This window comes from Neolamprologus multifasciatus, chromosome 9 (genome assembly GCF_963576455.1).
Source record: "Neolamprologus multifasciatus chromosome 9, fNeoMul1.2, whole genome shotgun sequence".
Classification (NCBI taxonomy): domain Eukaryota; kingdom Metazoa; phylum Chordata; class Actinopteri; order Cichliformes; family Cichlidae; genus Neolamprologus; species Neolamprologus multifasciatus.
The window spans coordinates 70,186-84,729 of record NC_140447.1 but is presented as its reverse complement, the minus strand read 5'-3'; the positions used below and the strand labels follow the sequence as shown (position 1 = coordinate 84,729).

Sequence of the window (14,544 nt, the reverse complement as noted above, 5' to 3'; positions counted from 1 at the left end):
TTTGCCTCATATCAGATCCAACCTTCGGTCACATTCGTTCTCTCTTTTGCATGGCGAACCAGCCAGTTTATTATAATATTTTATTTATATTTTATTTTGTATCCATCAAGGGCTTCGGGTGATCTGCAGTTTCACCCTTTCCCAAGCTGGAGACATTTACCTTTTCACACACTTTCCTTGGCTGAACAATGACACAGCCTTAATGTACCTTATGCATCTCTCTGTTTTATTTAATAGGTTTTCGTGTAAATTATTTGCTTTCATTCATTCCATACATTCTGGGCATGGTCGTCATCCCAACTATGTTTCATTGTTAATACCAGTATACAGGTAGTTATCCTTGCTATTATTAGTTTCAATACATTAAAGATAAGTAGCCGTTCGTTTATTTTATTTTGTTCTTCTTGTATTTATATCTATTCAGTCGGGTCTGTTTCCAACCCTTTTTATACTACTTCAAACTACTTTGATCTCCAGTTTTCACTTGATGAGGGATTATTATGTTCTTCCTGATATGGGTGAGTATTTAACGGGTGGTGCTGCAGATGCGGCTGCAGGAACGGGTGGTGGATTAATAAAAGGATTGCGAGGACTGCACAGTGTCTCGTCTTCTGGTTTTACTAAAATGGCAGTTAAGTTCTGTTTTTCTGACTGTTTATCTTCTTTCTCTTGTTTTTTTCTTTTTTCTTTTCATCTCGCCTAGCTGCTTCTTCTTTCCGGGCCTGGAAATATTGTAATTCTTGCGTGCGTTTTCCTTTCTTTTTTAAGTTTTTTGTTTCTCCTATTTCTTTCAAAAGCGCTTCCTTCAGTTGTGTTAATGCTGAGGGGCTGCATTTTACTTCCCAAGTGGGACATTTTATTTTCTTAGGATTTCTCCATCTGCAAGCACCGATTTGTCCGGCGCCTGGACATTTCTTTTCTAGCCACTGCTCGTCAGCAGTGAGTTTTGTGGGCTGATTCCCCATTATCACAGAACTGCAGAGCCTTCTCTGGTACTAGACTTGGGGGTGGTGGCTTCTACTCCGCGCTATTCACGGAGCGGTGTCAGTTTTATCTTATATCTGATGTAGATGAGACAGCGTACAGGGCAAAGGACGAAAACTGAACGTCCTTAAAATAAAAGACCTCATAGGAGACACAGACAAGTCCACTCACCTCTCATCAAAAATCGAGAATGGTAAATGGTAAATGGACTGGTTCTTATATAGCGCTTTTCTACTCTGTCCGAGCACTCAAAGCGCTTTATACAGCTAATTCATTCACCCAATCACACCCATTCACACAAGCACTTCTAAGTTTAAGTGCTGAGTATCTAACATTCGTACGCTCACACTCCGATGGATGCATCGGAGAGCAACATGGGGTTAGTATCTTGCCCAAGGATATTTGGCATGCAGACTGGAGCAGCCGGGGATCGAACCACCGACCTTCTGGTTAGTGGCTTAACCGCTCTGCCACCTGAGCTACAGCCACCCACAATGATCCTTCCGCAGGGAACATGTGGAATCTGTCCACTTTCAAGGTTTCTGTGCACCCTCATCTTATCTAAACTCACCTGGACCCACAACTCAAATGCCCTTGTAAAGAAGGACCAATAACAGCTGCGCTTCCTCCACGTCATTAGGAAGAATAAACTGGAATACAAGCTGCTGGCCTTCTACTGCTCCTTAGTTGAGCGAGTACTCTCCTAGTGCGTGATTGTTTGATACGCAGGGGCCACAACTGAAAACAGGAAGGCTGCCCAGAGGGTAATTAATACTGCCCAAAAATTCCTTTCTCAGGATAACCAGGACCATCACAGTAGACCACTCGCACTTGCACCACCTGTTTGACCCTCTACCTTCTGGTCGGCGGCTCGCGTCAGCTAGGCCCTTCTTGACTGTATATATTTCTCCAGTTTGTTATGTATCTGTCATAGCCTTCTTGTTAAAAGGGAGTTTTTCCTTCCCACTGTCGCCAAAGTGCTTGCTCATAGGGGGTCATATGATTGTTGGGTTTTTCTCTGTATCTATGAAGCGCCTTGAGGCGACTTTTGTTGTGATTTGGCGCTATATAAATAAAATTGAATTGAATTGAATTGTGCCTCTGACCCAGCGCTCTGAGTTTATTTTTCTATTCTTCTCATGTTTGCTCTTTGATCATGTGTTATTCCTATTTAGTTTAGGTTAAAGGCAGCCATTATTTGTTGTTTCCTTGGTTTCAATGTTTGGATTCTTGTCTAATTCATCATGTGTTTTAGGTCTGTGAGCCTAGTGTTGTCATGTCTAGTTTCTTGTTTTATTTTGAAGTAGATCGTGTGTGTTCTGTGTTCATGTGGTTAGTTTTACTCTCCCCTGTGTTGTCATTATGTTTGATTCTAGTCAGCTGTGTCCTCATGTGTCTCCACTTCCCCTGATCACCTCATGTGTGTATTTAAGTCCTGTCTTCCTGTGTTCAGCGTCGCACCGTCTCTTATCTCTCAGTCATAGTGTCATAGGTTTTTGTCTTCACTGTGTTTTATAGCTATTCAGTGTTCATGGTTTCTTCATAGTTTTATAGTCTTTTAGTTACAGTGTTCACAGTCCTCTTTGTTTTCTTAGTTTCATGTTTTGTCTGCAACCAGCTAAATAAAGCTCGCTTTTGGTTAAAGTCACTTCACGTCACCTGCAACGCCTCTCTCTCTGCATCTGCATCTGGGTCCTGAAGTCAAAACACTCCGGCGCACCCCACTGTGACAGTATCCCTGCTATCTTACTATTTATATTTTATTCCTGCACATTTAGTGTGGAGCTCCCATAATTTCGCTGTACATACAATTTTGATATTTGATGACAAAAAGGGCTATTCTATTCAATTCTGTTGATCATAATAAATGACTGCCTGGTATAATAAGAAGCCTTGTTTAGAAATGTGGAATGCTTCTCTTAGCCACTATTTCACTGAATATCACTATCAAAGTTTGAAGCCTCAGTACAATTATCCAAAGCAACTGCTTTGGACATTTCATCCATTCATCCATCCATCCATTCATTTTCTTCCGCTTATCAGGGGCCGAGTCGCGGGGGCAGCAGCCCAAGCAGAGCAGCCCAGACCTCCCTCTCCCCAGCCACCTCCTCCAGCTTATCTGGGTGAATACCAAGGCGTTCCCAAGACAGCCGAGAGATATAATCTCTCCAGCATGTCCTGGGTCTGCCCCGGGGCCTCCTACCGGTGGGAGATGCATGGAAAACCTCACCCAGGAGGCGCCCAGGAGGCATCCTTGTCAGATGCATAAACCACCTCAACTGGCTCATGAACAAGACCCACTTCGGACAGGGTCTTGTCACTGACCCGGAGTGGGCACTCCACCCCTTTTCCGGCCAGAGATGGGCAGTAACGCGTTACTGTAATCCGATTACTTTTTTCAAGTAACGAGTAAAGTAAGGGATTACTATTGCAAAAACGGTAATTAGATTACCGTTACTTTCCCGTAGGAACGCTGCGTTAGTGGGTTACTAAAACCGTGATTTTTTTTTTTTGCGAGAATGTCTCATGACAGTGACGTAAGCGAGTGTGACGTTCGTGACAACAGCTGTGTGCAGATCAACAATGGATAATATATCGAGCGCGGGAGAGAGTATGAGCGTGCAGCGTTTAAAGCGTGGAAGTACTGACCTTACTTTGAGTTTGATTCCATAAAAAGTGACAAAAACATTAGTGTCCGTTGTGCATGGGAAGAAAACTTCTTTTTACAGCAAAAAAACCCCCCTAAACTTCCAAGCAAGCACCAAGTGCACTACGACATAATGGGAAACTAAAAGAGAAACTCGCGGATTCTTCCACTGACCGCTGCGGCACACCTGCACCAGGGTAAACCTCCACCTACCCTACCCCTGCTTTACAGGTGAAAATAGAGCAAAAGGACCGCTAGTCTTTGATTTTATTTATTTTCTGCTGTGTTTTACTTGCATCTATTTGAAAGACTGAGTGTAAACACACAAAAAAAATAATTTATGTGCTGGAATGTGCAGAAAATAGGTTCAAATATTAAACAAATTTCTTCCAGTCAGAGAATGTTGCATATAATTTAATTTTTGCTTAATGCATAAAGTTAAAAGATTAAAACTAATAAAACAAGTTTTAAAAAGGGACTTTTCCATTTGATTACATTTTGTATGATGGATTGTAGAAAAAGTAGAATTGGGCTGAAAGATCTATCACTTTATCACCTATTCAGGTTTCAAATTGTGTTTTTAAAAAGTAACTAAGTAATTACTTTTGAAAATAAGTAATCAGTAAAGTAACTGGATTACTTTTTGGGGGAAGTAATCAGTAATTAGTTACTGATTACTTTTTTCAAGTAACTTGACCAACACCGTTTCCGGCTGAGGACCGGGACCTCAGATTTGGAGATGCTGCTCATTCCCACCGCTTCACACTCGGCTGCGAACTGTTCCAACGCGAGCTGGAGGCCATCACTTAATGAAGCCAACAGGACCACATCATCTGCGAAAAGCAGAGATGAGACAGGGGCCTCTGCTAGACGTTCCCAGCACACCCTCACTATACATTTGGGTGTGCCAGGTCTGTCCAGCGTCCTCCCTCGCCACCTGATCCAACTCACCACCAGGTGGTGATCAGTTGACAGCTCAGCCCCTCTCTTTACCCTAGTGTCCAAAACATATGGCCTTAGGTCTGCTGATACGATTACAAAATCGATCATTGACCTGTGGCCTAGAGTGTCCTGGTGCCATGTGTACTTATGGACACTCTTATGTTCGAACATGGTGTTCGCTATGGCCAAACTGTGGTTTGCACAGAAGTCCAATAACAAAACACCCCTCGGGTTCAGATCAGGGAGGCTGTTCCTCCCAATCACGCCCTTCCAGGTCTCACTGTTGTTGCCCACGTGAGCATTGAAGTCTGCCAGTAGGACAACAGAGTCCCCAGGAGGGGCACCCTCCACAGCCCCACTCAGGGACTCCAAGAAGGCTGGGCACTCTGAACCGCCGCTCGGCGCATAAGCACAGACGACAGTCGGGACCTGTTCGCTGATCTGAAGTCGAAGGGAACAAACCCTCTCGTCCACTGGGAGAAACCCAACATACCAGCAGCAAGCCGAGGGGATACCAAGATACCCACCCCAGCCTGACGCTTTTCACCAGGAGCAACTCCAGACTGAGACAGAGTCCAGCCCCTCTCCAGGAGACTGGTTCCAGAGCCCAGGCCATGCGTTGAGGTGAGCCCAACTATATCTAGCCGGTACCTCTCAACCTCATGCACTAGCTCAGGCTCCTTCCCCACCAGAGAGGTGACATTCCATGTCCCAATTGCCCGTCTTGGTAGCCGGGGATCAGTCCGCCAGGGCCTCTGCTCCTGGCCGCCGCCCGACTCACATTGTACCCGACCCCTACGGTGCCTCCTGTGGGTGGTGGACCTACAGGAAGATGGGCCCATGTCCCTTTTTGGGCTGTGCCCGGCCGGGCCCCGTGGACTAAGGCCCGGCCACCAGATACTCGCCCTCGGGCACCCTCCCCGGGCCTGGCTCCAGGGCGGGGCCCTGGTAACCCTGTCCCGGGCAGGGTGAACTGTTCCCTCGATGGTCTTTTCATAGGGTTCTTCTGAACATGGAAAAAATCAAAGGCGCTACTACAGTAATACAGAAAAAACACATCAGATGACCCCCTTTTGAGCAACCACTTTGGTGACAATGGGAGGGGAAAACTCCCTTTTAACACCTTCAGCTGAACCAGGTTCAGGGAGGGGCAGCCCTTTGCTGCAACCAAATGGGAGTAAGGGGAGGGAGACAATACAAAAGACATACTGTGGAAGAGAACCAGAGATTATTTATAAATTTGGCCAGATTTCTGCAGATGAGAGCTACTCCATTCAAACTGAAATGGATGCCACTTATCCTAACAAGACCAAGGTTTTCTCAAAATTTCTCGATTATCTATAAAGCCCACATCATTTTTGGGAGGTTTGGAAGAAGGTTAACCCAGCACTATCTTCAAAGGAATACTCCAGACTAGGGATGCACCGATACGATACTGGTATCGGGTATCGGGGCCGATACTGTAAAATGTGTGTGTACTCATACTCGTAAAAGTTAACCGATACCATGAACCGATACTAACTTATTTCATTAATCAGAGGGTGGCTTGTCATTTCTGTTGTAATTTTTTAGACTGGCCACTAGGGGGACATCCCGTGCTAAACAGGCACAGGGTTAGGCGAGTGAGACTGGCGGCTCCAGATAAAAAAGAGAAACTGGAGGCTGCTGTAGCTAAGCAAAATGTCAGCAGTGTGGACCGGAACAGCCAACTTTAACTCAGGTTTTGGAAAAGCGATGAAAAATGTCAAGAGAAAATCCACAGGCAGTTTAAATAACAGAGGCTCTGACTCATTTTATCGCTCTGGATGACCAGCCAATGCCGGTCGTGGAAAACATAGGATTGCACAGTCTTCTCAGCATACTCGAGCTGCGATATGAAATTCCCAACCGCCCATACATCAGGGAGATAATGGTGCCAAAACTGAAGAGGTAAAGACAAGCAGTGTGTGTGCGATGTCAGTCCTCGGTTTAACGGCACAGTGGACTGATGAGGAGTTTGTTCGTCAATGCCAAATACTTTCGTTATTTTGTTTGTTTGTTTACAATATGGACACTGCAACAATTTAAGTTTATTTTATTCTCAAACCTAATTTGTATTTATTTTATTCCAAACAGAAGTGTTTATTTATTATTCTGAAAGCTCGAGACAGTGCCAATAGTTCAGTGATATTTTGTAAAATTACAATGTGGAGACTCTGCAGTAATTTAACAGAAGTGCTTATTTTTCACTTGAAATTTTTTTGTGGTCATTTTTATTAAGATTTTATTTTTTATCGGCAGGGAATATAATAAAATCTGTCTTCCAATTAATTGTATTTGTGTGGTAGAAGTATCGGTTTTTGTACTCAGTATCGGCAAGTACTCAGATCCAAGTATCGGTATCGTATCGGTTTGAAAAAATTGGTATCGTTGCATCCCTACTCCAGACCTTTCTCCCATTTGGTTTTGGCAATAAGTGATTTGTTCTCTGGGAGAGTTAAGATCTCAAGCACATGGTGTGTTAACAGTTTTGAAGTGATACTGAGATATGGGCTATTTGTTCTAGGTTACGATGTCTTGTTAAACAGCTGGAGAAGGGAGAAGCATCTGTGGTCGAACTGAAGAAAAACCTGGAGTTTGCCGCCTGTCTCCTTGAATCTCTCTGTTCTGAGGAAAACAGGTAAGGAGCTTTTAGCTAATTTCCCCATGTATAGACTTTAATCAGTGGTGGAAAAATAAAATAGTCAGTATTTCAATAAGACAATGTAATACTCACAATGCAATAAAGCTTTTTTATACGTTGCTCAATGCCAAACATATTATGAGACCTGGGAGCTTGAGGGTCCTGCGCAGTATCTTTGCTGTTCCTTGGAGTGTGCTCTTCTGGACAAAGATTTAGGATTTTGTTCCTGGGATTTGCTGGAGTCAGTCACCTAGCTTTAGGGTCAGTGCACCAAATGCTCAAATTACCACAGGGACCACTGTTACCTTCACCCTCCACATCCTCTTGAGTTCTTCTCTGAGCCCTTGGTACTTTTCCAGCTTCTCATGTTCCTTCTTTCTGATGTGTCTGTCATTTGGTATGGCTACATCTATCGCTACAGCCGTCTTCCTCTGGTTGTCCACCACTATTATTTCCGGGTGGTTAGCCATCACCAGCTTGTCCGTCTGTATCTTTAAGTCCCACAGGATCTTAGCTTGGTCATTCTTGATAGCCTAGGGGGCGTCTCCCATTTTGACCAGTTTTCATGGCCGCAGGTATGACAGTACTGCTCCTTGTGGCTGTCTATCTTGTATCCAAGGGGGGGGTCTAGCCTAGGGAACTTTTCTGGATAAAGATGCTCTGGTTGGGAGTTGAACCCCTGACCTGACCCTGAAATTTCAAAGGTGTCTCTTTTACCAGCATAGAGGATGGCACTGGCCACAGCGTACTCATAAAGAGTCCTGAGCATTGTCACTCACAGGTTTCTCTACAAATTATTTTATTTTATTTTATTTTATTTTGTCCTTAATGTGAAGCTCTTTGGTCACAACTTGCCATTTTAAAGTGCTGTTTTAATTAAACTTGGCTTGGCTTGGTTCATTTAAGATGAGGATGATAGATTAATTATTTTAGAAGATGAAAATGTACATTCAGTGTTTTTGTGAATGGTCTTGCAGACAACTGGGGCACCAAGATGATGAGCTGAGTGATATCCAGTCAGACTCTGTACCACTGGAGGTTCGTGACTGGTTGGCCTCCACTTTTACACGGCAGAGAACCCTTTTGCTGCACCACAGTGAAGACAAACCACACTTCCGCAGCATCGTCCGTGCAGTACAGGCTGGGATCTTTGTGGAGAGGTTTGGCTTAAGACAGCTATAAAAAATACAAGTCAGTTTAACAAGTCAGCATAGTAACAGAACAGAAGCCTAGGTAGCAATAAAAAGTGTGTACATTTGTTTTTCTATTTTCTTGTCTATTTATTTGAAAAAAAAACAACAACACACATTTCTGTAACTAAAACATATGTTGAGAAGTGGTACCAAATGGTACTTTTTTCTTGTAATGGTTTTGATTAACATACAGTGAACAATTTGGATAAGGCCCTGAGATGCATCATTTTGTTTCCATGGATAAGACACAAACAATAGAAATGGACTGGCATATATATCATTTCTCTAGACTTGATGAACACTTGTTGCACTACCAGTCACATCCACCAATTAGAATTAATCTTAAATCTATCTTGATGTTCTTCAGCTATCTTACATCCCAAAAGTTAATTAAGAATCAGCAGTTAACCTAACAACTTGTCTCTGAGCTCTTGGGATACTGGAGTGATCAGAGAAAATCTATTTAGTATCTAGTAATAGCTTTGAATTACCCTTTTACCTTTGAATAGCATATTATGGCCGCAACTCAGGTCAACAGATATTATATTAAAATGGCTTGGGAGCCAATCCGAACCACTCAGTACAACACATATTATTCTCAAAATAAATTACGCAGATTATAGAAGTAATGCCAGAAATATAAACATTACTTTATCAATATAGAAAATGAAATGGTAAAAAAAGTTGAGGTTGACAAGGTTTTAATAGAATATTTATTTTGCCCCTTAGACTGAATAACAATTTAGAATAAACAAAAGTTAATCTTTCTTTATTATTTGGCCTAATATTGTAGTACTGCTTCAAAACTCTGGGGATCTTCTGTTTTGGGGATGGATTTTTTTTTTAAAAAAAAATTGCCTTTGATTATTCCTTCTCCAAAATAAATGTAACATATTCAAATTAATAAATGAGTTACTATACTGGGCATAGTGCATTAGTTCATTTGGTGTGTGCTTGTGTTGCTGTGTACTTTTGTCTGTGGGTTACAGGATGTTCAGACGAACCTCCAACATGACTGGTCTCAGTTATTCCCTAGATGTCATCACTATGCTTAAGGTATAAATGCACATGTACTTGGTGATTTCTTTAAAAATAAAATCAGTGACATGTATGTGATTCTGCATTCAGTTTTAATCTCAGTATTAAAATGTCATGAGCAAGTTATACAATAGAGTTAACAGATTAAGGCCAGGGAAAAAATTTTCTATCTACCTTACTAATATGCAGGAACAAAACTGCCATTTTGTGTATGACTTAGGTAAGACAAGGTACACAAGGACACACTTGTTTATGTTATTCAAATGATAATAAAACTGGTTTCTATGTGTCTGTAGCATGTAGATATGTGGTCGTTTGATGTGTTTGCACTGAATGATGCCAGCGGAAACCATGCTCTGAAAATTGTCTTCTTTGAACTGCTCAACAGATATAACCTGATTAATCGTTTCAAGGTAAACTCAAATAAAGACAGCTTCCATGTATCATTTAAATGATTGACTCTCATATTATTTTAAGTTTTAAAGGGAATTTCTAATTCTAAAACAACAAGGTCTGCATTTTTGTTTAAGAAGTGCAATACTTTAATAACCTTGTGAAAAAAAAATTCCCATACATACTATAAATGACTTTTTGTTTTGTTTTTTATGTGGCGTTATCTTTTAAAGTGATGTAATCATATACGACTTAATTTTGCAGTCATCATGCTTCTCTCCTGCATTGTCTCAATATCAGATTCCTACCTCTGCACTCACATCATTTGTGGAGTCACTGGAAATGGGATACAGCAAACACAAAAACCCCTACCACAACTTGATACATGCTGCTGATGTCACACAAACGGTCCATTACCTGCTCATTAAGAGTGGAATAATGGTAAGTCTTGCTTGGTTAATGGTGATTTAAAATGTAACCAGGAAAACTGCTTTGCTTCTTTCGAGTTCTCAAAGAGAGACTTTTTCATATCTTGAAGTAATGGACTCTTTTTTTTCTTTACTGTTATGACCTGCTAGCAAGCCACAACATTTAAAACCTTAAAACTACCCCACATCCTGATAAAACATTAAAGGGGAAACACTGCTGCAATCCAATAGTCGGTCTTTTTTGTACAGATTTTGATCATTCTTTAGGTTTGTCTTTGGGGAGTCCATTAATCTTGCAGTTCAAGAAAGACCAGTATACTTTTAAAGCAATTCTAAACATAGAACTCCTGAAGCCTTAGATTTAAGTGGCTATTGAATTTTTTTTATATTAACAATTGTGCAAAGCAATATTATATACATATTTATTGCTTGTTTGTTTGTTACTACATACAAAATGCATCATCTCACTTTCTTTCAGCACTGGCTAACTGAGCTGGAGATCTTTGCCATTATTTTTGCAGCTGCCATCCATGACTATGAGCATACAGGGACTACTAATAACTTCCATATTCAGACCAGGTAATTCCTACTGAGCAACATTCAAATTATTGCAGTTTCTGAGGGGATCTAGTGTTATTTAAAAGTCGTAAATAATTTTACTTGTAAAACGCCCTTCCAGGGAGCCCCCCTCGTCCTGAAGGACCAGAGAGGGGTCTCTCTAGCTGTCTATTGTCTAATGTTGCCTGGGTGTCCCTGTCTATATCTAACCTACTCTACAATACTTAACCATGTGGAATAAAGTGGGCGATCGTGGCTCAAGAGTTGGCAGTTCGTCTTGTAATCGGAAGGTTGCCAGTTCGAGCCCCGGCTTGGACAGTCTCGGTTGTTGTGTCCTTGGGCAAGACACTTCACCCGTTGCCTACTGCTGATGGTTAGAGGGCCCGGTGGCGCCAGTGTCCGGCAGCCTCGCCTCTGTCAGTGCGCCCCAGGGTGGCTGTAGCTACAATGTAGCTTGCCACCACCAGTGTGTGAATGGGTGGATGACTGAATGTGTAAAGCGCTTTGGGGTCCTTGGGGACTAGTAAAGCACTATACAAATACAGGCCATTTACCAAAGCACATACCTATAGTTTCAGGTATATATGCTATTGTCAGAACACGTTATCAATACATAAATTAAAAAGGAATTTCCATCACATATGATAATCTGATAATCATAATATTGTTTTTATAAAAAAAAAAAAAAAAAAAAATTCCCCGCTTGCCCCTGTGGGCGGTCATTCCTTCAAGCTCGGGTCATTGGGAGCTTGAGGGACCTGCGCAGTATCGTTCCTAGGACCTTGCTCTTCTGGACAGAGATCTCCGATGTTGTTCCCGGGATCGATCGATAGATAGATATAGATAGATATCTATCTATATCTATCTATCTATATCTATATCTATCTATCTATATCTATTTATCTTTATCTATATCTATCTATCTATATCTATATCTATCTATCTATATCTATATCTATCTATCTATATCTATATCTATCTATCTATCTATCTATATCTATCTATCTATCTATCGATCGATCTATCGATCTATATCGATCTATCGATCTATATCGATCTATCGATCTATATCGATCGATCGATCTATATAACCAAACAAGAAAAAAAATTCTGTGATGACTAATGTTCTGTGTCATTTGCAGGTCAGACACGGCACTATTTTACAATGACCGAGCTGTTTTGGAGAACCATCACGTCAGCGCTGTCTATCGCCTTCTACATGATAATGAGGAAATGAATATTCTCTCTAATCTTTCAAAGGAAGAGTGGAGGTAAACAGTATTCAAATATTCTCAGTTTGTGTAGCTGCTCCACATCTGTCATGGTCCTGTCCCAGTTTTTGAGTTTCTGTTGTGGACTTTTCAATTTAAGAAACTTTTCTTCAGTGCTTGGATTATTTGGTCTTAATTTTGTACTTCATAGTGCTTTTGTTATCTATATTTCTTGTTCTTGATTCTTGTTTGATTGTGTTAGTACCCTTTTGTCTCCAGTCTATCCTAATCTCTTTTATCTATTATGTCAATGCCTCCTGTGCCAGTCAGTCATGTCTCATTGTCTAACTCTAAGTCAAGCTCATGCATCTTAGTCCTGGTCCTTGTATTTCAAGGATCAGTTACCTCCTGTTACCTCCTAAGAGTTTACTTTTCTCATGTTTCCCAGCGTTTCCTATTCCTAGTTTATATTTCCAGTTCAGGTTCCATAAGTTTTCACAAAATTAGAATTCAACAGTTTTATCTTTTAAATAAACAAGGTAAATATATATGAAATTATGTTAAACTTGCAACTGTATTTTTGCACTCTTTTTCTGTGTAAAAAGTTTATTTAAAAATGTAAAACATGTTTATTTACAGGTACAGTTTTTTATTTTATTTTTCATTACTCATGTTAATTTACAGACTTTGACAGTTTTTTTTAAATAATCGTGTTGATATTTCACATATTTAAAAATAACAGGAAAATACTGTATCATTTATGAAAAATTCTGTTAAATGACAGATTTCAGATTCAGTTAATGAATCCTAATCCTTTCAGATTGCTATCATTTCTATTTTTGGAATATTTTACTTTCTATATTTATTTTTTCAGAGAACTGCGAGCCTTAGTAGTGGATATGGTATTGGCCACTGACATGTCCTGCCACTTTCAGCAGATCAAAGCCATGAAAAGCTTCCTGCAGCAGTCTGAGGCGTGAGTAATGGCTTCCAAACTCTTATTATAATCAGCAGTAATGTATGAAAGACTGGGATAAAGATATTTTTTTAAATACTGTCAGCAACATTAATGTGTAGCTATCATATTTGATGGATGTTTGCTGAAAATCAGGAAAATTTTGATCTTATTTACAGAGTCTCTATATCCAAAAGCCAACGGCCAATCTTTAGCTTTACTTTCAATAATTCTTTTTTCCCTTGGAAAAGATGAAACTGATTTAGCAATCATGGTTTCTCTCTAGATCTTACTCTTGGAAGTTTTATTGCACTCGAAAAGTACACTCATACTTACCCAATTTTAATGTACTTTTCTTTGGGAGCTGAACAGCTGCTGTTTGTTTACACCCACCAGTGACTAACTACTCTTTATTCACAGGATTGACAAACCAAAGGCTTTATCATTGCTGCTGCACACTGCTGACATCAGCCACCCTGCCAAATGCTGGGACCTCCATCATCGCTGGACAACATCCCTGCTTGAGGAGTTCTTCAGACAGGTAGTCACCTGAAAAATTAGCACCTACCTCCTAGTCCCTCCATTGACACTTTATTGTGTAAAGGAAGTGGGAGCCATACTATAATGATGATAACCTTTTATTGGACACATAAAACAAACAAACCAATATATACATATACACAGATAGCTGGATATACTTGTACACACACATGCTCAAACAAAATTTCTGTGACATGAAATAACCACTCAATCATCAAGTCAAAAATGGAACAGAAGTATGTGCAGACTTATTTACACCTTGCCCATCTACTGAAGTAAGGACCCTAGAAGTTTTCATATGCTGCCAAAAAAGAAACAAACAAATAAAAAAAACCTTGAGCTTTGTTTTGCTGTAATCTGCATCTGCAATTACACTACAGTCACAGACAGGAAAACAATCAATGTTTAGGACTGACTGCAAAAATAGGAATATTAATCTACTGCAGTTCTTTAATTAAACTTAAACACTTCACATGTGCAAGCTGTATTACAGCTGAATACGGTATTTCAGAAAGCTATGAGTAATGTTATTGCAACTTAATTATTTGACCACAGTAGTTGACCATGCAGATAACATTACTCTTCAACAGCCAACTACACATAGGGTGAAAAAATTATGCTTTGACATAACAAAATAGAAACTTTTCTTGCCAGGTACAAACATTTTGTTTAGTCTCCTATTGTGGTGGAGTCTGTTTCCCATTTCAGTCGATGAGGTTTTCAGAGGAGGCTTGCATTCCGTCTCAGTTCATAGTGTCTAATAAAAGGCATAAAATAAAAGAACTTTTATTTTATAAAGGTTTTTAAGTCACTTCATTACTTTTCTAATTCAATAGAATTAAAAACAGTGTTTCAGGGAAATTGCATTGGTTAGTTGTACGCATAATAACCTCAGATATACACTCATCCCCCCCTTCCCTTCCAAACGGCTTCGATGCTTATTCCCTCCCAATGCAGACGGTGGATCAAAGGGGACCAGCGCATATGCTGCAG

General features: G+C 40.5%; 1 protein-coding gene across 1 annotated transcript in view; it reads left to right on the top strand.

Moving 5' to 3' along the window:
- pde1ca (phosphodiesterase 1C, calmodulin-dependent a) overlaps positions 1-14,544 on the top strand; it is a 53,364-nt gene that overhangs the window by 17,717 nt on the left and 21,103 nt on the right. Inside the window, exons 4-12 of the mRNA XM_085172806.1 lie at positions 7,119-7,232; positions 8,213-8,395; positions 9,418-9,484; positions 9,763-9,879; positions 10,160-10,300; positions 10,766-10,866; positions 11,988-12,116; positions 12,931-13,032; positions 13,432-13,552. Of these exons, the coding sequence (XP_085028932.1) occupies positions 7,119-7,232; positions 8,213-8,395; positions 9,418-9,484; positions 9,763-9,879; positions 10,160-10,300; positions 10,766-10,866; positions 11,988-12,116; positions 12,931-13,032; positions 13,432-13,552 (1,075 nt within the window). The remainder of the gene's footprint in view (positions 1-7,118; positions 7,233-8,212; positions 8,396-9,417; positions 9,485-9,762; positions 9,880-10,159; positions 10,301-10,765; positions 10,867-11,987; positions 12,117-12,930; positions 13,033-13,431; positions 13,553-14,544) is intronic.